We start from the raw sequence: 24,322 nt of genomic DNA on the forward strand, positions 1-24,322 counted from the left end.
GCTGCTTTTCCCATCAAAGAACTGTAGCAGTGGGTGAAGCGCACCTTGCGCACAATCCCTTCTGTTCGACGTTTCGAAGCACAGATGCCCCATTCACTACTGATCAGGCAACCCCAGCGAACGACTTCATTTGCAAAGGGCACCACATGGAAGGAAAACCTGCTCCCTGACCTCACCAGTCACAATTAATTAGGGCCAAAGCAAATTATGCAAATTTGCATCATTTATAGCTGCAGCATCATTGCCTTTGTGCATTGCCACCGGAGCCCTGAGATAAGTGATACGGAAACAAGGCTAACTCCTTTCGAATTTTATAGGGTTGCCGTATTTTGAAGAGCAAAAAAGAGGACACATTTGCCGATGCCTGGAGAGGGGGGAGGAGGGGGTTCGTGAGCAGGCATGGGATGGGTGCCAGGGTGCCATCAGAGGGGACATGGGAGGGCACCGACTGGCATGATCTGTCCTGCGCTGAGAAAGAGGGAGGGAAAGGAAGGAAGGGAAAGAGAGAGGAAAAAGGATATGGTGGTTTCATTCTTGAAATCCTGGACATGCCCAGGAAAAACCAGACGTTTGGCAACCCTGTTATAAGCTTATGTACTCATGCATATATGGATGTACCAATTTTGGGGGTGGGTGAAATTAAAAACAAGAACTCTTACATCTTTCTTAACCTCAGGCTACAGAGTGAACCTGGCACCAACTTCCTCGGCTGTTCTCCCTGCTTGGTTAGAGGCCGACATTGAAGCTAACCACTGTCCTCTGGCTAACTCATCACTATATCTGCAGCTGTTGGTACCTCATGCCTAGCAAACCATTTCCAGGGGTGGCGGCGGCAGGGGGCAGGATATGAGGGACAACCCTTTTCTGTTTCTGCACAGAAGTTTTAAAAGAAGCATGAGAATCCTCTTACAAAGTAAGAATGAGGCAGGGGAGAAATCGGGCTTCCTTTGCGTTTTAACGAAAACCTGCCTAATCCCGAAGTTGGTGAGTTTAAACGGAGAAAAGTCATTGCCAATATTTACTAAAGATTGGAAACTTCTTCTACACTTTTTGCCAGGAAAAGAAAAAGGAAGTTATGATATTTGGGTTTGAGAATTGAAGATCATTCTGGTTTATAGAAAGTGGATTTGTTGGGTGTTATTTTGAAGTGGATGTATTGAATATTTTTTATATAAGGCTCTCGCCCGCCCTCCCATCTTGCTTTCTTTTCTTTTCTTTCCCCTTAATCCTTTCTCTAACTTCCCATCTCTCTCTCTCTCTCTCTCTCTCTCTCTCTCTCTCTCTCTCTCTCTCTCTCTCCTTTTCTGGTCTGTGCTTTTATTTAAACTAGCTTTCCGATCTGATAAAAAGACACTTGATATTAATTTTTGTATTCCTTTCCCCAGATTTTAATACAATCCATTTATTTATTAAACCTGTCTAATCCACATGACCTGAAACAACCAAAAGGTAGCCGTCCTTCAAAATTCGCACTTCTCCAGTTATTATTATTATTATTATTATTATTATTATTATTATTATTATTATTATTATTATTTGCCATGCAGTTGCCCAACCCATAACGTGTTTCCCAAAATGCACTTACCGGGTATTTGGGGAAAGTTAGCATAATAATGCACACATTGGTGAAAAGAACATGCAAAAGTGCATTATCTGAGTGGAGATTGCTGGCAAAAAATGGGGGTGTTCAAGGGAATTCTGCATTATTATTATTATTATTATTATTATTATTATTATTATTATTATTATTATAAAACTTGTTTATTTATTTATAAATCAGAAACTGATGAGGAAATGTGGCAGATGGAGAGAAGCCAGCATTAACAGATTTCTCCATCCCTTTGGAGTGTTCTTAAATATTTAGTTTCTGACCTTGGATGGATTGCAAAAGTTTTGCAACCTGGTGAGAGCAGAGCAGGAAGACCCTTCCTTTCATAAAAGCCCCTGCCAGAGTGGCAATGATAACACCACGTGGAAACGAGGCTGAAATATAATTCTCACAACATCCCTGTAAGGTAGACCACTATGTTTATCCCCACATGGCAGGTGCAGGAGCAGCAATGCCGTGGGGTTTTGCTTGTTTTATGCTAAACTTCCTGCCCCAGAATTCATGCTCTCAGCCACAACTATCAGTGTTCAGTACAGCTCTGAGAGATGTCGCTAGGAGTCATATCACAAGATAACATGAAAGGAAGTCCTGTCCAAAAGAAGGAACATCCAAATTCCCTTTGACATTTTGCTTCATCAGTAGTGACTTAGTGACTTAGAGCAACTCCTTTCCCCACACCCCAGGAAATTTCACCCGCCTGCTTGCAACTGTTCCTGCTTCTCTCAAAATTCCTCAGATCTTTTGTGCTGAACGGAAACCTCTAAATATTTGCGGCTATTCTCGGAATACTTTTTTTCCCCTTGGCGAAACAGTTGATATCTGCATTTGGAATATTTCATTGAGCATCGTGTACAATAGCGTTTCTGTTCACAGATGATAGCTGGCGTGCAATGGCATGTAGTATCTGATAGGGCTTGGTGCCATTTCATGTTTTATGCCTGCCAAAAGCATCCAAGCAAAAAAAGAATTCAGAAGCACTTACATCTCCAAAGTTTGGTGGGGGCGGGGGGATGTGACATGTTACAAATGCGCATTTCAAAACTGAAATTCACATTCAAATTTTAAATGGCAGAATTTGGCAAATGCTGACTATTTTCACATATATATTTAACTTCTAGCTAGCTGCTATTCTCTGCTTCGAACTTAATGATAAGAGGTAATGATTTTGGGGAACAAAAATAGACCAGGTATAGTTATTTGCAAGCTCTGCTTCTACATTTCCACAGGTATCTGGCCAGTTGCTGCAGGGGGCAAACAATTCTGAACTAAATGGACCTTGGCCTGATCCAGGAAGGCAGTCCTTATGGTCTCATTGTTAATGTTTGAACACAGCTAGATCTCTGAGCCCAGGGATATTACAACTCCATTAGTGAAATGATGTTGAGCTCTGATTCAAGCCTCATCGTGCTGCCATGCCAGAGAATAGGAAACTGTGAACTATATCATCAGTTATGACAGCTCGGTTTTTGCTGCAGATCCTCTGAGACGCTGCTCATTCTCGTCATTCTTCGTTCAGTCCCGCATTGTTTGGTTTTGGAGAGGATTATTCATTACTGCCTGAAGAACATTTAGTTGTAATTGCTTTTTTTTCTTTTTTTCTTTTTAGCACGGGGGGGTGTACAAATGTCACGAAAAATTCCGTACTCTGAAATATATTCAGATTGTTCCCAGATCATGCCAGATACACTGCTGCTGCATGGAGGAAAGGTTGTAGATTCTCCTTCCTTGGAGGTTTTTTAAGCAGAGCTTGGATGGCCCTGTGTCACAGGCTGGATCTAGACACATTGAATAAGCGTTTCAGTTTAAAGCATTGTCAATTTAAACAGGGAAAACAGGTAGAGAGAAAAAGGGACTCCACGTCGCCATCTGCTGGCACGATGTTATTTCGCACATCCAACGCGTATAAATCACTTTTTCTTTACCAGTTTAGATGAGTCCATGGATGCTTTCGTTGAGATTCCTGCATTGCAGGGGGTTGAACTAGATGACCCTTGGGGTCCCTTCTATGATTCTATCAATGTATGAATTGGGGTTGGGAACCCAAGGCCGCATCTTACATCATTAATCCATCAATTAATCTGTTTTATTTATATCCCACTTTTCCTCCAAGGAGCTCCAGGTGGCATGCATAGTTCCCTTCCCTCCACATATTATCCTCACCACAACCCTGTGAAGTGGGTAAGAGACAGTGACTGGCACAAGGTCACACAGTGGCTGAGACAGAATTTGAACCCTGCACTTACATGGAAGAAATTCTCCAGTACTGTGGTACCCCGAGTTACAAACGCCTCAGGTTAAAAACGCTTCAGGTTACAAACTCTGCTCAGGGGTGAAGGAAGGCGTCATGACACCCAGGGTGGGCGTAACTACATAGGGTGCATGTGCCATATATAGTGACACTGCACATGTGCTGTATAGTGGTTTGCCGCCGGCACCGCTCCAGCGTTGTACGGGCGGTGCCGGGGTCTCTCTGTTGCCGCTGCAGCCGCGAACAGAGGATCTGATTCCTCCGTTCGCGGCTGTAGTAGCGATGGAGGGATCCCGGCACCGTCCGTATGGCGATGGAGCGGTGCCGGCGGCAAACAGCTAAGTACAGCGCATGTGCGACGTCGCACGCATGCACTGTATGTAGCAACACCACACATGCGCTGTATAGCGGTTTGCCACCATCGCTCCAGCGCTGGATGGTGCCGGGATCCTCTGCTCGCAGCTGCAGCTGCAAACAGAGGATCTGATTCCACCATTTGCGGCTGTAGCAGCAACGGAGGGATCCCGGCTCCGTCCGTATGGCGCTGGAGCGCCCCCGCTGGCAAACCGCTATACAGCACATGCACGGCATCGCTATGTACAGTGTATATGTGCGATGCTGCACATGCCCTGTACTTAGCGGGTTGCCGTCGGCGCCGTTCCAGCACCGTACGGACAGTGCCGGGATTCTCTGCTCACAGCTGCAGTCACAAACGGAGGATCCTCCACGTGCGGCTGCGATGGTGCGATGGCTGCTCGTGCCTCCTTGAGCTCCCGCGGGGTGACTTCTTGTCACCCCTGCAGACATGGAACCAGGGGCATACTGCCCCCGCCCCCCGTTGCGATGCCATTGACTCCACTAACCTGGAGGAGTTACCTCGAGTTGAGAATTTTGCCCCAGGATGAGAACGGAGATCGTGTGCCGGTGGCGCAGTGGCAGCAGGAGGCCCCATTAGCTAAAGTGGTACCTCAGGTTAAGAACAGTTTCAGTTTAAGAACGGACCTCCAGAACGAATTAAGTTCGTAACTAGAGGTACCAATGTACTTATTGCAATTTACCCCATTTCTAGTCAATTGCCTGCTTCCAACAGGGCCCCACCAGAACCTTCCCAAACAATCCCACTAGGCGCAGGCATAGGCAACCTTCGGCTCTCCAGATGTTTTGGCCTACAACTCCCATGATCCCTAGCTAACAAGACCAGTGGTCAGGGATGGTGGGAATTGTAGTCCAAAACATCTGGAGAGCCGAAGGTTGCCTATGCCTGCACTAGGGGAATAGAGGCAGGGCAAGCTGCAAGTTGGAAGAGACCTTCAGCGCCCCCTGCCTGCTGGAGGGTGAAAGGCTCTCAGTTGTCCGTGGTTCCCCTTGTCGCAGCAGCAGTGTTCCTCCTTGGATCACCAGAACAAAATGGTTTAAAGTGGTTCCAGGACAGGTGCTGATGGTGGCCTCTGGAAATGTGCTGGAGCAGCTGCATGACAATGCTTCATGTTTGATGCACCACACTATATTCCCCCAGGCCCCATGTCAAAAGCACATGTCAAGTATTCCTAGGCAACCGATGTGGCATTTACCTTTAAAGAAGCGTTTGCAAAGTTTTGTTTTTTAAAGGATGAAAGGTCATCAGACCACCTTGTATTGTTGCAAGATTTCTAGCCTCCCTTTCCTTTACAAGGCTGCCCCCCCATCCAAACACCGTTACACTCCCCACTTTTGGGACGGGTTCCCCCCCCCCCCCGACACTCTAATCTACACAATGTTCCACTGCAGGAACATTTGAATCAGTACCCTAATGGATGTTTCATTTAACTATAATGATAGATCAGTTCTCCATGGAAAGCATTAAGTGTGCATAATGATTATCTGCATGCAAGCATCTATTCGTATAACTGACATTTTCACCTGGTGTGGCTTCTTTTCATGCTAATGGCAGAAAATGCTGAACTTGGCAGATTTTCCTCTCTATGTAACTTTAAAAAATATATCATCTTCTCAAATCTGGAGATGGGTAAGTATTGTGTCCTTCACTGTTTGGCTGATAGTCCTCTGAGTTTGTCTGTAGATGTGGAGTATTTTTTGAGGGGCCTTGGCCACAGAGGTCTCCCACCTTCTGCTTTGTTGTTATTACTCTGATGAGTCAATGGTTGACTTGATCGTTGATGAGGCCTTGAATTTCCAAGGAATAAGAGCAACATTCCCGCTGTCTTCTCGAACCCACTTGCCAGACTAGACAGAAGAATGGGTGTGAATGGGAAAAACTTGGTTTAGCTGGGCTGGAAAAATATATGCCCTTCATTTCACCCTTCCTAGTGAGGGGGACAAGCTTAATAGCCATATGAGGACCAAGCTCAGGGCGAGAATTAGACCTGTCTGAAGAAATATTGGGATAAGGGCTCCTGCTGGAAAGGAGTCCCTGGGGTTCCTGGGAGATAAGTTTGCTTCCTTTCTGAAAGTGCATATGCCAAGATGATTTTGGCTACAGACCCTTTTCTGGCTGGCAATCTGGCATGGGCGGATTTGATGAATTGCCTCCTAAATCCTTTTTCCACTACTTTGTGGCCTCCTTGCAAGAGGAACATAGGAAGTTGCCCTCTACTGAGGGCTTATCCACACTAAACTCTCACCCGTGCTTTCCAGGGATGGTCCACGATTTGAAGCTCTTTGTTTGAGCACCCCACTTTTTTTGTTTTGTTTTGTTTTTTTGTTCTGGAGCTTTCCCCATGAAAACCTGCTCTTTAAAGCTGAATCGGAGCAAATGTCAAACTGCAGGAAACCCAAAGAATGGGTTTAAAGAGTGGGGTTTTTTTGGGGGGGAAGCTTGGAGGCCGGAACTGCTGCCCCTGTGGAGACTGCCGCCCAAGGTGGTCGACCTTGGGCTAGTCACACTTCTTTGAAGTCTCTCAGCCCCACTCACCTCACAGAGTGCTTGTTGTGGGGGAGGAAGGGAAAGGAGAATGTTAGTCGCTTTGAGACTCCTTTGGGTAGTGACAAAGTGGGGTATCAAATCCAAACTCTTCTTCTCTTCTTGTTCCTGATGTAAATTTTTATTCCTGCCTTGTTCCTGATGTAGGTCTTAACTCACAGCTTCTTCCTTGAAACAAAATAGAAAATTCTTTCCAGTAGCACCTTAGAGACCAACTGAGTTTGTTCTTGGTATGAGCTTTCATGTGCATGCACACTTCTTGTTCATGCACACTTCTTGGTATGAGCTTTCGTGTGCATGCACGCTTCTTCCTTGTTGGGGGTTGTGTGTGCCATTTTGTGGTTCACCTCAGGTACCCAAGTGTCGTCGGCTGCTCCTGGGGGGCAAGGATCACAAAGATCACACAAGTAAAAGTGCTGAAATGGTGGGAAATAACACAGCGAGGAGGATATTTCAGAAGGCCCCTGGATTCCCCACAAGGAGCTGCAAATGAATCACCAAATCTGTTTTCCTTGAGCAGCCTCTCCTGACTTTGCTGGAGAAAGAAAGCCAGGAGAGAGAGAGAGAGAGAGAGAGGGAGAGAGAGAGAGAGAGAGAGAGAGAGAGAGAGAGAGAGAGAGAGAGAGAGAGAGAGAGAATGGTTCTGGTAGGCAAGGCAACAGATTGATTGCTCTTAAAACAATAAATAACAAGCACTAATTGATGCCTTATCTTGCTTGAACTCCTGCAGCCATGGATAAGAATGCTAGGAAGAGTTGGAAACCAGGTGGTGCATCCCCAGCATCCCAGGTCACCATTCTCGTTAAATCCATAGAAATCATTCTCGTTAAATCTATAGAAGTGGCGGGAGATGGGAAAAACTCAGTGGGATGGGGCAGCGTGTGAGTGGTGCACAGTGATAGAGGATGGCAGAGGAGGGGAGGAGGGGAACTTAAGGCCAAAAAAATCGGGCTGGGGGGAGACTGGAGGGTGATAGAATGCAGATAGGCAGGAGGGGAGTGAAATCAGGTTAGGGTGGAGAAGTCAAAATGTAAATAATGCCTTGCCTGGGACAGCAATGGTTTGGAGAGTTAAGGAGGCCAGGGAATAAACCTAAAGAAGAAGGAGACTAGAAGACTCCAAGGTTCTCATTCTGCTTTAAATGTATGTTCTTGGGCTGAACAGCTCTTGAAACTGAGGGCTCCTTCAAATAGACTGTAAATTAGGGGACATGGCCATGATTCCCTTGCAACTTGTCGTTTTCACAACAGGCTTTTTGCCAGTGTCCTCTGTCCCTTCTCTGGCACAAGACATCTTGGGTTCCTGAGGTCCTTCTCAGCCTTTCAGGTTCCACACACGCATGTCAGATGGGGGTGTGCGTGCACCAGGGTGGGGTGGGTGTACGTGCTCGACAGGGCATGGGGTGCCACGGGGGAAGGATTCCACCGTGGTACCCCAGCCCTTGCCACCAACATGACCCCACTCCGGTTCCTCCAACAACAGGGGAATAGTGTCAGGCCAGGCACTCGGGGGGGGGGGGCTGCTGGGGGTGTCTCCTTCGTGCCCCCTCAAAAATCTGCACCCGTGGCCACGGCCCCACTGGTGCCACGTTGCTCAAGGTTCCTTTGAACTCTACCATCCTATGATCATACATGAACATGTTCTAAAATTATACAGCACAACTAAGGCAACTAAGGCAAAAAAATTGGTCAAAGCAGGCGTTGTCGAATGTATTTGAAGTGAGCCTACCCACAGACTGTATCTACATAAGTAACTTATTTTCAGATTTATGCCACTGACACTGGAACGGCTTCACCCAAAAAATCCTGTGGGACTGTTAATTCCTTGCAACAGTACTTTCTTTTCTCCTCTTCTTATCACACAAAGAGCCAGTGTGGTGTAGTGCCTAAGAGTGGTAGACTCGTAATCTGGTGAACTGGGTTCGTGTCTCCGCTCCTCCACATGCAGCTGCTGGGTGACCTTGGGCTAGTCACACTTCTTTGAAGTCTCTCAGCCCCACTCACCTCACAGAGTGTTTGTTGTGGGGGAGGAAGGGAAAGGAGAGTGTTAGCCGCTTTGAGACTCCTTCGGATAGTGATAAAGCGGGATATCAAATCCAAACTCCTCCTCCTCCTCCTGCTCCTCCTCCTCCTCCTCCTCCTCCTCTTCTTCTTCTTCTTCTTCTTCTGTAAAGCTGTGTCTGTTAATGATGGTTGAATGAATGAGAAAGATACTGGAATGAAACAATAGCCAACATAAGATCTGTTTTGAAATATCCAGTTTGGAAAGCCTTCTATTTTTCACCCTCCCCCCTCTCCTTTTTCCTTTTCTTAATCTTATTAAGACGTTTTCCACATTATCACAATATTTATATACGGCTCAACATTTGACCTTCTCTGAATTCTGCAGTGCTGTTCTCCAACCAAATTAATGAGTGCAAAAATATGTATATCAGCAGAAACTGTGCATATAAGTAATATTGGTGAAAATAACCTACAAAACTGCTTTATATTAGAAAAAAAAATTGCTTGCAAAATTCAGAATTCACACTGAAATGCTAATGAAATTTCGTGAGGGTGTTAAAAATAATAATCACATATTGCCATGGAAATGTGGAAGACTGAATTTAAGATTGGGAAAGTGAAATTGATGGAATTGTCCACCCTTATCTCAAAAAAAAAAAGAGAGAGAGAGGATGTATTCACAATCCATCCTTAGCATCACCAAGGAAATAAATGGATGTTCTTCAAGCTCAAAGGCAAATCCTTAAGAGGGAGCCTATTAAGATCTGGAAGAAAATAGCCCCTTCCCTACTGCCATGCTTTTATTTGGAGAGCAGAGCCTCCTGCCTTGATGAGAGCAGCCTGCAAGCTGTGTCACCACGAATCCTGCTGAGTCAAGAAAAGATTTAAGAGTTTAGGGCTTCCCAAGTGTGACTCAGTCAAGACAAATTCACATGGCTGGCTCACCTGACTGCACTCAGTTTTGTCCTCTGCTCTAAGGGCAAGTGGAGCAGAAGGAAGGGGGAGGGAGCAGGACCGAACAGTCCCACAGGATTCATTGGGGCAGCCCAGTCAGACATTATTATGAATATGGTTGGCACTGGCTACAACCCACTCAGTCACGATGCTTTGCAGAAGCTCGCAAAAACCCACCTCCAATCTTGGATCGTTGAATTGTAGGGTCAGCAACCTGCTGAGATGTCATCAGAAGCCAGCCAGCTCATCAAGTCTCCACTTAAATGCTTGAGGAAATCTCAGGACAAGCGGCACTTATGCTCATAGCAGAGGGAGGGGAAGTGTCTGGGAAATATGCGTTGATCCCTAGAACGGTGCCGGAGCATGAAGGTGGCATTGCTTGCCTTGAGACAGCTGACATTCTGGGGTGTTTTAACCCGATGCTTAGATTCCAGCTGAACTGAGATCTCTCCTTTAGTGCCAGTGGTTATTGGACACCTCATCCTTGTGGTGAGTGTGAGTATCTGGCTCTTTATATCTATACTGGTGGCAGAAGACAACTTTGGGGATAAAAATCTTTTTATCCTACCTTTCCTCCTATGACCTCAAGGTGATATAAATAGTTCTGCTCCTCCCCATTTTATCCTCACAAGAACTCTGAGGTAGGTTAGGGTGACAGTGAGTGACTGACTCCAAGGCAGGGGCGTCGCAGGGGGGGGTGGGGGGGCAGGCCGCCCCTAGTTCCAGGAGAGAGGGGGTGACACTTTGGCCGGCCCCTTCCACCCCACCCTGCCTGGTGGCCCGAACAGAGGCATGTCGCCTTTCCCCCTTTCCAGCGGGGGGTGGGCCAGCAAGGAGGGGGTGGCACGACACCCCCTCTTCGCTGGCCCACCCCCTGCCGAAAAAAACGCTGGGAGGGTGGGAAAGGAAGCAGAGCAGGCACATCCAAGCGCCTGTTCTGCTTCTCTTTTTCCCCTTTCCGCCGCTTTTTTTCGGCGGGGAGGCGGGCCAGCGAGGGGGGGTGTCACGCTTGCCACCCCCTCCTCGCTGGCCACCACCCCCGCCGAAAAAAGCTGCGGGAAGGGGGAAATCCCCCTTTCTGCATCCACGTGCGTCGTGATGTCACGATGACGTCACGACGCACGTGTCGTGCCCCTCCCCCAGGGGGGTGCCTCTGCGCTGCCGCCGCCCCCAGGAGCACAGAGGCTTGCTACGCCACTGCTCCAAGGCTGAATGGGGGAGTTGAACCCTAGTCTCCAAGGTCCTAGTCCAGCACTCTAACCACTATACCACACTGCCTTTCACAGCTGATATGCAAAGGAAAGGCAAGGGAGAATTGTGCTGCTGCTCCCCACTCAAGAAGTTGATAAGAGCCCTTACCTTTGGGAAAAGGAAGATCACTTCACAGGCCTTGGGGTAGGTTAGCCACTTCTGCATTGTAATATCAAAAGAGACATAGATTTGCATAGAATTTGCATATGGTAATTTATATTTTTTAGGTGCACATTTAGAAATAATTAGTATAATGTAAACAGAAACACAATAAATCTCACTACCAGCTGATGTAGATGTCTGCTATCCAGGTGTCAATTTTGGGTGAGTAACTTCAAGGCCCTGCTCTCCTTTGGTTTCTTTACCTTTAAACTGGACAGTCTTGGACCAGAATGTCCTTCAAACAGAGGACTGTCCCCTTGGTAAAGAAGGACACACGGCCACACTATCTTGGGGCATCCTCAGATTATTTGAAAAAAGGGTCACCTGTTGGCTTCACAGGCAGCTTTCTGCTCGGTCAGCGCAAACATTCAGTACGCAGATTTTGCTTAGTCTGAAAAGGCTAAAAGCAGCACCGTTTTCAATCTACCCATTGCCTGAGGCTGAGTGTAGTAAACAGCCATCTCATGCACTGATATGGGCCTGGGCATTAAAATCATTTAGGGATTCCTGCCCCACTCCAGCCCAAAGTGTCACATAGCAGAGCTCACTTGGCAAGCGCCCATCCTTTCAGGAATGAGATGTTACTTCAGTGGGCGTCCAGATTTTTCTTGGACTCCCAACTCCCTTTAACCAGTGCGGTCTATGATCAGGGATGGTGAGAATTCAGCAAGATCTGGCAGGCCAGTACAGAAACCTCTGCCATAATCTCAAATAGTCAAATGGAAGGTGCACTTGCAAGGGAAGAACTTGGCAAAATATTGTTATGACAACGTACTATTGTGCGTGTCTTCTCAAATGTAAGTCCAATTGAGTTCAATGAGTTCATCCTCCTAGGTAAGTATGTGTATGCTTCAATACCCATTTATCTGGGAGTAAGGTAAAGGTAAAGGTAAAGGGACCCCTGACCATTAGGTCCAGTTGTGTCCAACTCTGGGGTTGCGGCGCTCATCTCGCTTTACTGGCCGAGGGAGCCGGCGTACAGCTTCCAGGTCATGTAGCCAGCATGACAAAGCTGCTTCTGGCAAACCAGAGCAGCGCACAGAAACACCGTTTACCTTCCCGCCGGAGTGGTACCTATTTATCTACTTGCACTTTTGACATGCTTTTGAACTGCTAGGTGGGCAGGAGCTGGGACCAAGCAACAGGAGCTCACCCTGTCACGGGGATTCGAACCGCCGACCTTCTGATCAGCAAGCCCTAGGCTCTGTGGTTTAACCCACAGTGCCACCCACGTCCCTGTCTGGGAGTAAGCTCTGTTAAACACAATGGGGCATTCTCCTAATAAACATATTGGTTTGTATTCATAATCTTCTGACTTCTCCTAAAAGTCAAACCATTCATATCCACTTATGTAATGATTTCATCCTGCATTTTCCCCATCACCAAGTTTTCATTGTACTCGAGAACAGAAAATATTTTTATATCACTTCCACTAATGAGGCAATGAATTCATACTGTCTCTTATTTAGCAATTCATCTGTGTCTTATCAACCATTTCCCCCCCACCCGCAATAAACAAACAAACAAACAAACAAACAAACAAATAAATAAAGGCATTAATTGCTTCTGTGCAAAGAGCTGCTTAACGCACAGGCACCTACCAAACTTTTAAAACCATAATAATTCCAATTTTCTTAAAAGTCTGGCTTCCCCATTAAGCTCTAAAAGCATTATTTAGTTTCCTTGTATTTCCACCTTCCCACCCTTATAAAATGAAATTGATCATATAAGGCTGTTTGTTTTAAATGCGGCATTCGCAACGCAAATTATTATGAAGTTATTATCCCTGAAACAAATGGCTTGGAAATGTGTTCCATATCATTCATTTAAATTTTATGGGTTGTTGAAATAAATATGCAAATTGCCTTATAATTCCCCGGCTCGTGACATCGTGGGTGACGGATGCTAGCTATGCACTTGAGAATTAATGTGTGTACACCCACATATATATCCTAGCAATGCTACCCACAACCATTATTTATGGAGCTCTGCTACTCTCTTTCAAGATACTGGCTGGAAGACGCCTGCCACTGAGCTGCCTTTATTACTTACTGCCCCAGCATTGCTTCCTTGCTATTAATGAAATTGATAGTCATATGAGGACCTATTATTAAGTTTGAGAATGAGCTCTGTCTAGAAACAAATGTGGCAAAGGGAAAGGATCTTGGCAGGACTAGTCAATAGCGGCTTCTTGGAGCTATTGACACTGGCTGAGGTTTGGTATCGAGTCATATTCTCATTCCATGTATAGATCCATACAGTCTGAGGCCCCACCTGCACTATAAAGCAGTATGATAAACAGCTGTGGCTCCCCCCCCCCCCCGCCCCCAGAATTATGAAGACTATTGTTATGTATTTTTCAAAATGAAACAAAACCTACAGCAAGATGGAAAATAATGTTGTTGGTGTTGGGTTGTTTTTTGTTTTTGGTATTGTTGTTGTTGTTCAGTCGTGTCCGACTCTTCGTGACCCCATGGACCAGAGCATGCCAGGCACGCCTATCCTTCACTGCCTCTCGCAGTTTGGCCAAGCTCATGCCAGTCGCTTCGAGAACACTGTCCAACCATCTCATCCTCTGTCGTCCCCTTCTCCTTGTGCCCTCCATCTTTCCCAACATCAGGGTCTTTTCTAGGGAGTCTTCTCTTCTCATGAGGTGGCCAAAGTACTGGAGCCTCAACTTCAGGATCTGTCCTTCTAGTGAGCACTCAGGGCTGATTTCTTTAAGAATGCATAGGTTTTTGGTATACTTCCACTTTATTTATATTTGGTGGAAAAATCTCTTACTTTTCCTAATTGCAAAGTCTTTCATCAAATCCTTAAAACTAGTCTTCCATAGCACATCTGCTTCTATACTTAGTAGAGACAAGGCATCCAGCCTGCCTTGGTGCATAGTTGTTCTGTTGGGTTTTTTAATACTTCAACTGAGAAAATGAACCTCAGCTTGAGCAATTTGTGACAATTAATGTTAAAAACCCGGCAATGGAAAATTTCTGTTGTGCCCCCCCTCCACCTTGATGCCCTAAGAACGTTCTTATTTTGCTTAATGGTTAATCCAGCCCTGTTCTTGATATCAAACCCTGATGCGCTTCATCCTGTTCAATATTTCTCTCATTTTCTTTAACCATCAATTTTGTTTTCCCTCCCTTCTCAGAGGAAATGGATCCATCCCCTGCAGTGCGTTCCGAATATCTGGTCTCAGGGATTCGAACTCCTCCCGTCCGAAGGAACAGCAAGCTAGCCACGTTGGGAAGGATCTTCAAGCCATGGAAATGGAGGAAAAAGAAAAACGAGAAATTAAAACAGACGTCAGCAGGTAAGCGGGGGAAATATATTTATTTTTACTTTGGCCAGGAACATGTATTATGGCAAAAAAGGGCAGGATTTGTTTGTTGTAAGAGAAGATCATATTTGTAAAGCATAAACTGGACCGTGTGTAGTCTTTGATTTGCACAAGTGCAGAAAAAGCAGAGAAATGTTCCGTAGATCACAAAACCTGGCTTTTTGAGAGTATCAGTTTTTAATTATATTATTCTGATACTCTCAAAAAGCCAGGTTAAATATAATTAGAAGGTCTCTGTTTGCAGTATGGTCCAAATATAGAAGATTTTTTGAATTAAAAACACCATGGTGGCTTTCCCCACTAGAGATTATATCAGTCAAAAAGAGGAATATGGATCCAATTTGGCCAACTTATAAAGAAATCTTGGAAAAAAAAGATGAGGAATTGAAATTAAAAGACTATGAAGCAATTAAAACTTACCTCACCAGCTGGCTCCAATATTTTCAAATAAATCAAAGATTCCAACAGGATATCAAAATTGGATTTGACAAGGGAAAATCAAAACTAGAAGAAATTTTATTTGAAAAAAAAAGATTATATAAAGAATTTCTACCATGTACTGCTAAAGTGGGAGACAGAGGAAGAACAAGTAAAAGAGGTGATGATACGCTGGGCACAAGATGTGGGAAAGCCAATCATGATGGAAAGATGGGAAAAATTGTGGAAGAGAGATAGTAAACTAACCCCAAACTATGATATTAAAGAGAATGTGTTAAAAATGCAATACAGATGGTACCTGACACCCGTCAAGATGGCAAAAATTTACAAAAATGTTACCAATCAATGTTGGCGATGTAAAAAGGAAGTGGGGACCTACATACACATGTGGTGGTTATGTAAGGACATCAAAGTATTCTGGGAGATGGTATATAACGAATTAAAGAAAATGGTAAAATACCCTTTTAAGAAGACCGTGGAAACATTCCTTTTAGGAATGGTAGATAAGGAGTTCCAGCCCAAAGACAGACATATAATTATGTATGCCACTGTCTCAGCGAGGCTTCTAATAGCAAAAAATTGGAAGTCCCCAATCATACCGAAAAAAGAGGATTGGCAAGTAAAATTGTTAACTTACTATAACTTGGCAATAAAACATGAAGAAATAAAAGGAATAAGTATAATAGAAAGAGAGACCAATTGGAAATTACTTAAAGAATACTTTAAATTATATGTGGAAAGAGCCGACCTCTTGATGAAATATTAAAAGATCCAAAAGGTCCAAAGGTGAGACAAAAAAAGGATCATGAATGGACAAAGACTATGCAGTTAGACGTTAAAGCGACTTACAAGCACGAATGGGTATGCTGAGAAGTAAAGGGAGGGGAGGGAGGGTAGAGCAGAGGGAGGGGGAGGGTTCTGTTTCTTTTTTTTCCATTCAAAGCAATCTTGGATATGTACATTGTTGTTTTTCTTTTTGTTTCTCAAGAAATGCATTTGTATTATCCTAAAATGAAATAAAGTCTACCTATTAAAAAAAAAAAAGAGAGAGAGAGAGTATCAGTTTTTATTATTTTAAAAGCAAGTTTCAACCTACCCCCCCCCCCCCGCCCAATAGCAGGGATAGGCTTGAAATTCTGTATGTAGTCCCTGAAGAAAACACATGAGCTTGGCTGTTCAGGGTGATTTCAGGTGGTCATGGGAAGGGTTTAACATACCCCCTAGGGATGCGGGTGGCGCTGTGGTCTAAACCACTGAGCCTCTTGGACTTGCCGATCAGAAGGTCGGCGGTTCGAATCCCCACGATGGGGTGAGCTCCCGTTGCTCTGTCCCAGCTCCTGCCAACCTAGCAGTTCGAAAGCATGCCAGTGCAAATAGATAAATAGGTACTGTTGCGGTGGGAAGGTAAATGGCATTTCCGTGCACTCTGGCACTCGTCATGGTCCTCCGTGCTCCAGTCGCGGTTTAGTCATGCTGGCCACATGACCTGGAAAACTCTGTGGACAAACGCCGGCTCCCTTGGCCTGAAAATGAGATGAGTGCCACAACCCCATAGGCTCCCTTGATTGGACTTAACCGTCTGGGGTCCTTTACCTTTTACCTTTTACCTTAACATGCCCCCTGTAGTTCTGAGTCCCTCCTACAGACTAGGAGAAACTGAATAAATTAAGCAAAAAAAATTGATAATGCAATTTTTTACTTGCTGCAGAATCCATATTTCCTTCCTTCAGATCCCCCCTTTTTTTTCTTCAAAGTTTATCGCAGAGCCATCAAGGCCCTGGTTATAAGAGTTTAAAGCTGAATGCATGCACTGTTTGGCAGGAAAAATATCAGCTCATGGTGGCTTTTTCCAGTCACCCCCCTCTGGTTAAGGCATGGGAGGGATGGGGGGGTAGAACAGGGGAATCCAGACTTATACATGTTCTGTAGTGGAACCCCAGTTGGCTCCCACAAGCGAGCCGCAGAAAGAATGTGGTTGGTCAGAGGCACCATGGATTCAAAAAGGTTTGAAACCACTGTTTTTATGGGTACTGATTTCCCCCCTCTAAGTCGGGGGGCCCTTGCCCAGGAATGCAAATGAAGGCCTTCACAGGTACTATGAAAAAACAAACAAACAAATCTCTTTAAATATATACCAGGTATAATTTATCTTTCTGGCTTAGATTTCTGTTCTTTTAGAAATGCTGTATCTCTCACTAGCCCTTTGATTAAAAGAAGGGGGGGCGCAGATACTTAAATAAATAAGAAGCGAGTAACCTTGTGGTCAGAAATAGCATTTTACGGCAAAAAGTGTTTGCGGGGAGTGAGGACGAAGAGAGTCACGATGCTCGGTAAGGCTTAAAGGCCAAGGATTAAGGATTCAGTTGCAAAACAAGAAAAAGCCCAACATGAATTAAAACGTCTGTATTTTAGGATTATTTAAAAGTGGTTTTGAATACCCCATATTAACACAGGAGAACTCATAGCTAATTTAGTTGCTAAACCTAATTATTGGTTTATAATGATGGTGACTCATTGCAGAACCAGTGAGTTGGCCAAAAATATTGACAGCCCTGAGGAATGCAACCACATATGGTCTAAAATACGGAGGTGGGGGTTTTGCCCCCTCCCTCAATATCCCTGCTGCTTGTTATCCCCTTTCAACAGAGCTGAAAATGGGCCTTAATAAGCGTTGCTAGGCCTTGCCTAGCTGAAAGGAAACAATGGTTAGGAATTCTTACAAGCAGTTACTGGAGTAGTCAAGCTGTTATTATGCGGCTCCACAGCAAGCTATGAGCCAAAATGAGCTTTTCCTGCTTGCATTTAGCTCCTCGTTGAACTTCTCTCAGCAAGACTTGTGGTTCCATCCAGCTGTGTGTCTTTTCCTTGTTCTTTCCGTTAGGAAATGCAGAGGCCACACTGTGAGGATGGGGAAAGGCTAGTGGGAGGATCCACTCTGGTTTGGGTCCCCCCCCATAGTACACAAATATTGTAAAATTCTTTCCCCATAAACCATCCTGGAAGGGTTGGGTTTTCCCCTTTTGGTCAGCAGGGGGTGGGGGATGCTAGGGGAATTATTTATGTCCTGGCATTGCAAAACTCGCTTTAGCACAGTACAGTCTTACCTTGGATCTCAAACGCCTTGGCTCCCGAACAAATCAGCCCCCAAATGTTGAAAACCTGGAAGTGAGTGTTCCGGTTTTCGGACGTTATTTTGGAACCTGAATGTCCGACGCGGGTTACGCGGCTTCCGATTGGCTGCAGGAGCATAGCTGTCAACCTTCCCTTTTTTGCGGGAAATTCCCTTATCAGTACTATACTGTAGACTATAGTACTGATAGGGGAATTTCCTAGAAAAAAAGGGTAAGGTTGACAGCTATGTGCAGGAGCTTCCTGCAGCCAATCAGAAGCCGCACTTTTGGTTTCCGAACGTTTTGGAAGTTGAACAGACTTCTGGAACGGATTCTGTTCGACTTCCAAGGTACGACTGTACTATTTTTCTGGGGGAAAAAGAGGTGCCGGAACTCACCATGAATGCCCACTTGAGAGGTGCCAGAACTGAGTCCGGCAAGTTCCGGCTGGAAAAAAAAAGCCCGGCTTTAGCATAAGCATTACCTTGCTTGATTAGATCAGAATTCCATCTCGTCTGGCAGTCTGTCTCAACTGTCCAGAATCATGGAAGCTGAATGTTGGAAGCTTCAGGACAGACCAAAAAAGTATTTCTTCAAAGTGTACATGCAGTAGCTTAACTACAGAATTCATTCCCACAGGGAGAAATGATAACCACCAGTTTGGATGGCTTCAATGGAGGGTTGGACAAATTCATAGAAGGGTGGGGCTAGTTACTAACCATGGTGCCTCAACTGTTGGGGACAGAATACTTCTGAATACCAGTTGTTGGGAACCAATTACAGGAGGGCAGAATGTTCTTGCACTCGGTTCCTGCTTGCAGGTTTTCCATAGGCATCTGGTTGTCCTATGTGAGAAAAGGATGTTGGACTAGATGGGCTGCTGGCCTGATCCAGCAAAGCTTTTCTTATGTTGCAGAAACCTGCTTATGGAGCGAAATGAGGTTATTTGTCCCCAGTTTGTCTCCAACATCAGGCATTCACTTCTGAGCAACACCCCGTTCCCTCCAACAGAGTATGGTCTGCTGGACATCATCTACAGTAGGAAACTATGAGGCAAATGCCATTTTGGACTTGCTGCAATTCTCTGACGTAGCATCATTCCATAGTATCACAGGATCCAAGCCTTTCTTGCTATGTCTTTTGCTCCGGGGTTGTGGGGAGAGTTGGACTAGGGAACTTCCCCAAGTCATTGACTTGTTTCAAAGCATGTGAGATGCTGGGAGGAGAGATGAGGGCTTCCTGTGATGGCAGAAGCCACTTTACACCATGTGTCTGTGTGATCCTACAAGCTAGTGTGGTGTAGTCAACAGAGTGCTGGATCTGGAAGACTTTGGGTTCCAATCCCCACTCCACCATGAGGTCATTGGTTGACTTCAGGATTATTCCCCCATGTCCATTTGCCCTAAAGAACTTGGAAGAAGGGTAGGATACAAAAGTTAAGAATGAGTAAGGCAGTCTGATCAATGGGAGGTGGGGAGGGTGAGAAAGAGAGAGACTGCGTTTAACCTCTCACTTGCTGTGCCATCCTTCAAGCTTGACATCCTTCACCCATTCATGCAGGCTTCTTGTGTTCTTCATTTCCACGCTCTGTCTGCTCTGATGTTCCATGTTGACCATGCTCACCCCACCCCCACCCCTTTTTGCAGTGTTAGAGAAGAAGACAACCACAAGGCAAGGTCGGGACGAACTTATTAAGAAAGGCCTGCTGGAAATTATGGAACAAGGCAAGTGAAAACAATCTTTGTATTTTTATTCCCCCCACTCCTTGCCGTAGGAAACTGGAAGGGGTTTCACTGTTTAAAACAAACAAACAAATCAATCATTTTAGATAGGTACTTTAGCACTCAGGGGGAACAAGGAAGGGGGTCTTGACTAATGCCCACCCCAGTGTTTTTCACCACATTTTGTTCCTGTAAAACCCACATGCAACACACATACATGCTGAGAAACCACCCTCCAATATCTGCAAAGTTTTCTGAAGTCCCTCCAGATGTTATATTTTATAAAACACCCGCAGCCCACCTTTCCTTCCAGGAGCACAAAGTGATGTACATGGTCCTTCCCCTACCCATTTTATCCTCCCAACACCCCTGTGACATACGTTAGGCTGAGAGGAAGCGACTCACCCAAGGTCACTCACTGAACCTCATGGCTGGCTGAAGATTCAAAGCCTGGTTTCCCAAGTCTTAGTCCAACACTCTAACCGCTACACCACCCTGATTCTAACTCCCATCAGCTGTAGCTAACATGGCCAATGGCCTTGGATGATGGAAGCTGTTGTCCAGCAACATCTGGAGGGCCACAGGTTCCCCATCCGTGCCTTGCTGTAATGGTCAACCCATTTCTGGTTCAATATTTAAAACAAACAGAGGTGAGGAAACTCGGGCCCGTGCATCATTTTTCAGCCAATAATTTCTGCACCTCCGCTCTGTCATTGGCATGGCTTGTGTGGACGCACCATTGACTCCATCACACATTTGCCCACTCCACTTTCTTCTTCTCTTCCAAACATCTCTGGAGAAGAGAAGAGCAAAAACTGGGGTGTTGTTTTTTGTTTCATTCTCGTCTTTGCTATGGTCCTATGTTGCCAAAGAAAGCTTCGAGTGAGCAAATTTACAACGCAACACTGTTTGTCTAGGCAGGAGGGTTTGAATAATGGGTCGCCAAGAGCAATCTAGCATGATCCATGTTCTTCCTTCCCAACACGATGGATGCCTTGAGTCTCGGGGGGTTTACTTTACAGTTTTAGTAACACATGCCGTTTATTAACCTCTGTTTAAAATTCACCCGCAATGTCTTTTTAAAGAACTGTCCATAAGCCTGTTCCTAGGTACACAGCAGTTACATCCTAATCTTTTGCAATTAAGCACTGTTTTAATGCAAGGGTTTGCGGTTGTCAGATCTGCATTATTACGCTCAGCAAAGGGCATTAAATCTTGGAAGGTGCTGGAGTTCTGTTGTACTGGAGGAATGCCACAGTTGCTAAAAGTGGAATCATAGAATTGTAGAGCTGGAAGGGACCTCGAGGGTCATCTAGTCCAACCCCCTGCAATGCAGGAATCTCAACTAAATCACACATGGCAGATGGCATGCTGTTCCACTTGCTCTTCTGCTTCTGATTGGCTCCTGTGGTTTTACTTGGGTGGGGGCGCAGAGGTCAGTGGCACACTAGGATTAAAGAGTGCTGCCTTGCTCTCCTGTAGTACCACAAGCCCAGTGTAAAACTCATTACCATTACATTACCTTATTGCACCGAAAACACAAAATCCTACCAGCTGAGAACATGCGTAGTATATGACAACTTCCAGTTGTGTTTGCAGGAATTTCTGAGATGATCTGTGCAAAGTGTTTAAAGCACTTTAAAGTACGACATAATTGCAGATATGATTATAGCTTTAAAATGCAAAATTGGAGGTAATTGCACTGAAGAATGAACAATAATTATCAAATCTGTAGGTTTCCTTAACAGACAGGGGGTCTCAATAAGTTGGACAATTTTGTTGTGGAGTTGCGATCAGCTCCTGCAAATTTATAGCATGTAGGATCAGGCACCCAGTGAAGAGCTGATAAGACAAAAAGCTTCAGATATCGTTACATAAATATTACAGTCTTCTCACCTTTGAAACTGTTTAAATACATTTAAAAGTACTGTATATAGAAACATAGTCGATGAAAGGACATTGTACTGAAGAATCAAAATGTTTGTGCCCAAATTGGATCCCCTTGGGGGTATTTCCAATGTTGCCTTTCCCTCCTGGCTTCATGCACAAAAGTAACCAGATAATATCTAGAAATGTAGTAAAAAGTCAAGCTTCGGAGAGATTTTGGGTGACATTTTTTTTAAAGCTCTTAACTGAGTAATGCCCACAGATAGAAGCAGTGGGAGGACAATGCAGGGATGGAACTTACTGGATGGGAGCCCAGAAGACCACTGACACTCCTAACCCTTATCTGAGCATGCAAACAGGATGCTGTATAGTATACTGAAGAACTGAATTATCAGAGGTGAAAATACGGATCCTATTTTTTATTTTTTTTAAAAGAGGGTGTGAGGTTGGGAGGGAAGCTAAGAATGGGAAGAGGGAATGAAGAATGGGTTCTATAGTAATAATGTGAAAACCCTAATAAATTATAGGTTGAGAGAGAGAGAGAGAGAGAGAGAGAGAGAGAGAGAGAGAGAGAGAGAGAGAGAAATGCATCTAATCCAATGTGAAGCACTTGAAGTCCAGCTGCAGAGAGTTGAGCATGTCTTAGGAAATGCTGTGTATCAGGGGCGGTGTTGGCAGAAACAGGGCGAAGCAACCGGCTTTGGACAGCACTATGATGTGGGGCATATAGAGGAAGAGAGGAATTATCATCTCCATGGTGTAGCACAACTTTTAAATGTGGGCTGGATGAAAGGTAGAGAAACTCAGGTATCAAAATGTATTGGGCTGGCCCTGAAAGGGAGAGCACTATGCTTCGAGTTTCAGGAGCTAAACTAGAACACAGTCCCATCAACCAGACATCCTTTGCTAGGCTCAGGGGGGTCTCCAGAATCCAACTAGCCCTTCTCGTGCATCTCCTCCCTGTCCACCGTAATGAATCCCCACCCTTCTTTGTCCATTGCTTTTTCTCTCAGTGGATGCTTTGTCTGAAGAATAAGCTACCTGCAAGTTCTGCCTCTGTCATTTTTGCTTGTTCTTTCTGTGTGGCTCCTGTGTCCTCTCCTTCACCCCTCCTTAAATTCCCCCATCGTGCCATGCCAAAGGACCTGTTTCCCCTTCGCTTACTTGACCTGTAGTTCAGGAGTGGCTAGCTTTCTGGGGGGGGGGCTTAAAGGCTGCATTCTTTGTTTAAATAATCCATAATGGGCATGGTCCAAACAGTTGAGCCCACTCCACACTAACTCTCTCATGGAGGGGTATCCCTGGCTGTTATCCACAATATCAGTTGATGCGAACTGTGCGTGGAGGGCATGCTATTGCATTCAGCTTCTGCTTGTGGGCTTCCTATAGACATCTGGTTGGCCACTATGAGAAAAAGGATGTTGGACTGGATTGGCCACTGGCCTGATCCTGCAGTGTTCTTATATCCACTGTCTCTCACACAGTACACACTCATGCACATGCATACAGACCACAGATACAGCTCTCTTTCCCTCGCTCCCTGTCTCTCTCTTTCTCTCACTTACACACATCCAGGAGTGGCTGTTGCCCCTGACCTCCCAGCAGTGACATCCCTGTTGCTTACCAGAAGGGGGAAGACAATGGAAGGCTGGGCTCTGCTGATGCGCCTGCACGTGTGTCCCCCCCCCCACCTCTCTCTTCGTAAGCCAGGAGGGCGCACTGTGCTGCGCATCTTCACTCACTTCTCCTGCATGCATCTGACACCACACATACTGCCAACAGTGACTAGCAATAGCTGTCTGAGGTTTCAGGCAGGAGTCTTCCCTAGCCATCCCTGGAGATGCCAGGGCCTGAATCTGAGGCCTTCTGCATGCAGAGCAGATACTGTATTCTGAGCTACAGCTCTTCCTACCTCCTGCACCACCAGCTCTGCTCGCCTTCGAAACCACATGCCCTCATGCCTTGTAAATACCGCAGGACCACTTTTCTCATACGGCTCCTCAGAATACAGAGTAAATGTTGATGGGGATTTCCCCCCCCCTCCCCACATTTCTGCAGCTTGTCTCTGCTTACAAAAGTGTAGGGTGTCACCCAAACGACCAGATTTTATAGTGCACAAAAAAAGGAAAGACAAAAGACGCAGGCAGAAAACAATGCGGGTGGCAGTTAATATGCCAATGACTATGTATGGGCTGGCTTCACAATGAGTTGAAACGTAGGCAATGGACTCCCTTCCCTCCCTCCTTGCAGCGTATCATAGCAACGGTGCTGCTGCAAAGGCTATTTTAAGAACAGAAACTTTTCTCCGAACGTGATTACGAGGCAGAGTGGGCGAGCTCAGCCTATAAAAATGTTGCACTGGGAGCTGTGCAGCATGCAGACTAGGTTTCCCCCATGTCCTCAGATTGCAGGCAGTGTGAAATGCTGGATCTGAGTGCCCTTGATGAAACCGGGGGGGGGGGGGGGAGGGAGAGAGAGAGAGAGCTGGGCTCCATAGAAACTCCTTTCAATCACCACTCCAGAAACTTGTAATGAAACAGTAACAAGGATAAGCCGGTCTTGTCATCAGCTTCTGATGAAGGGTGTCTCAAATGGAGGGATGTGAATTCTCTGGCCGGAGATCATTCCAGGTTCCTCACCCGTGTTCCTCTTCCAGTAATTGCTTTGGTTTGGATTATA

At 45.5% G+C, this 24,322-nt stretch overlaps 1 protein-coding gene across 4 annotated transcripts in view; it reads left to right on the forward strand.

Annotated features, from left to right (window-relative positions):
* PHACTR3 (phosphatase and actin regulator 3) overlaps positions 1 to 24,322 on the forward strand; it is a 201,287-nt gene that overhangs the window by 72,006 nt on the left and 104,959 nt on the right. For 2 of the 4 annotated variants that reach the window (XM_033153656.1, XM_033153659.1), the window contains exons 2-3: positions 14,299 to 14,460; positions 19,682 to 19,759. In XM_033153656.1, coding sequence (XP_033009547.1) covers positions 14,299 to 14,460; positions 19,682 to 19,759 — 240 coding nt within the window. The remainder of the gene's footprint in view (positions 1 to 14,298; positions 14,461 to 19,681; positions 19,760 to 24,322) is intronic. The other 2 variants (XM_033153658.1, XM_033153660.1) reach the window with 1 other exon arrangement.

Source organism: Lacerta agilis, chromosome 6, assembly GCF_009819535.1.
Source record: "Lacerta agilis isolate rLacAgi1 chromosome 6, rLacAgi1.pri, whole genome shotgun sequence".
Classification (NCBI taxonomy): domain Eukaryota; kingdom Metazoa; phylum Chordata; class Lepidosauria; order Squamata; family Lacertidae; genus Lacerta; species Lacerta agilis.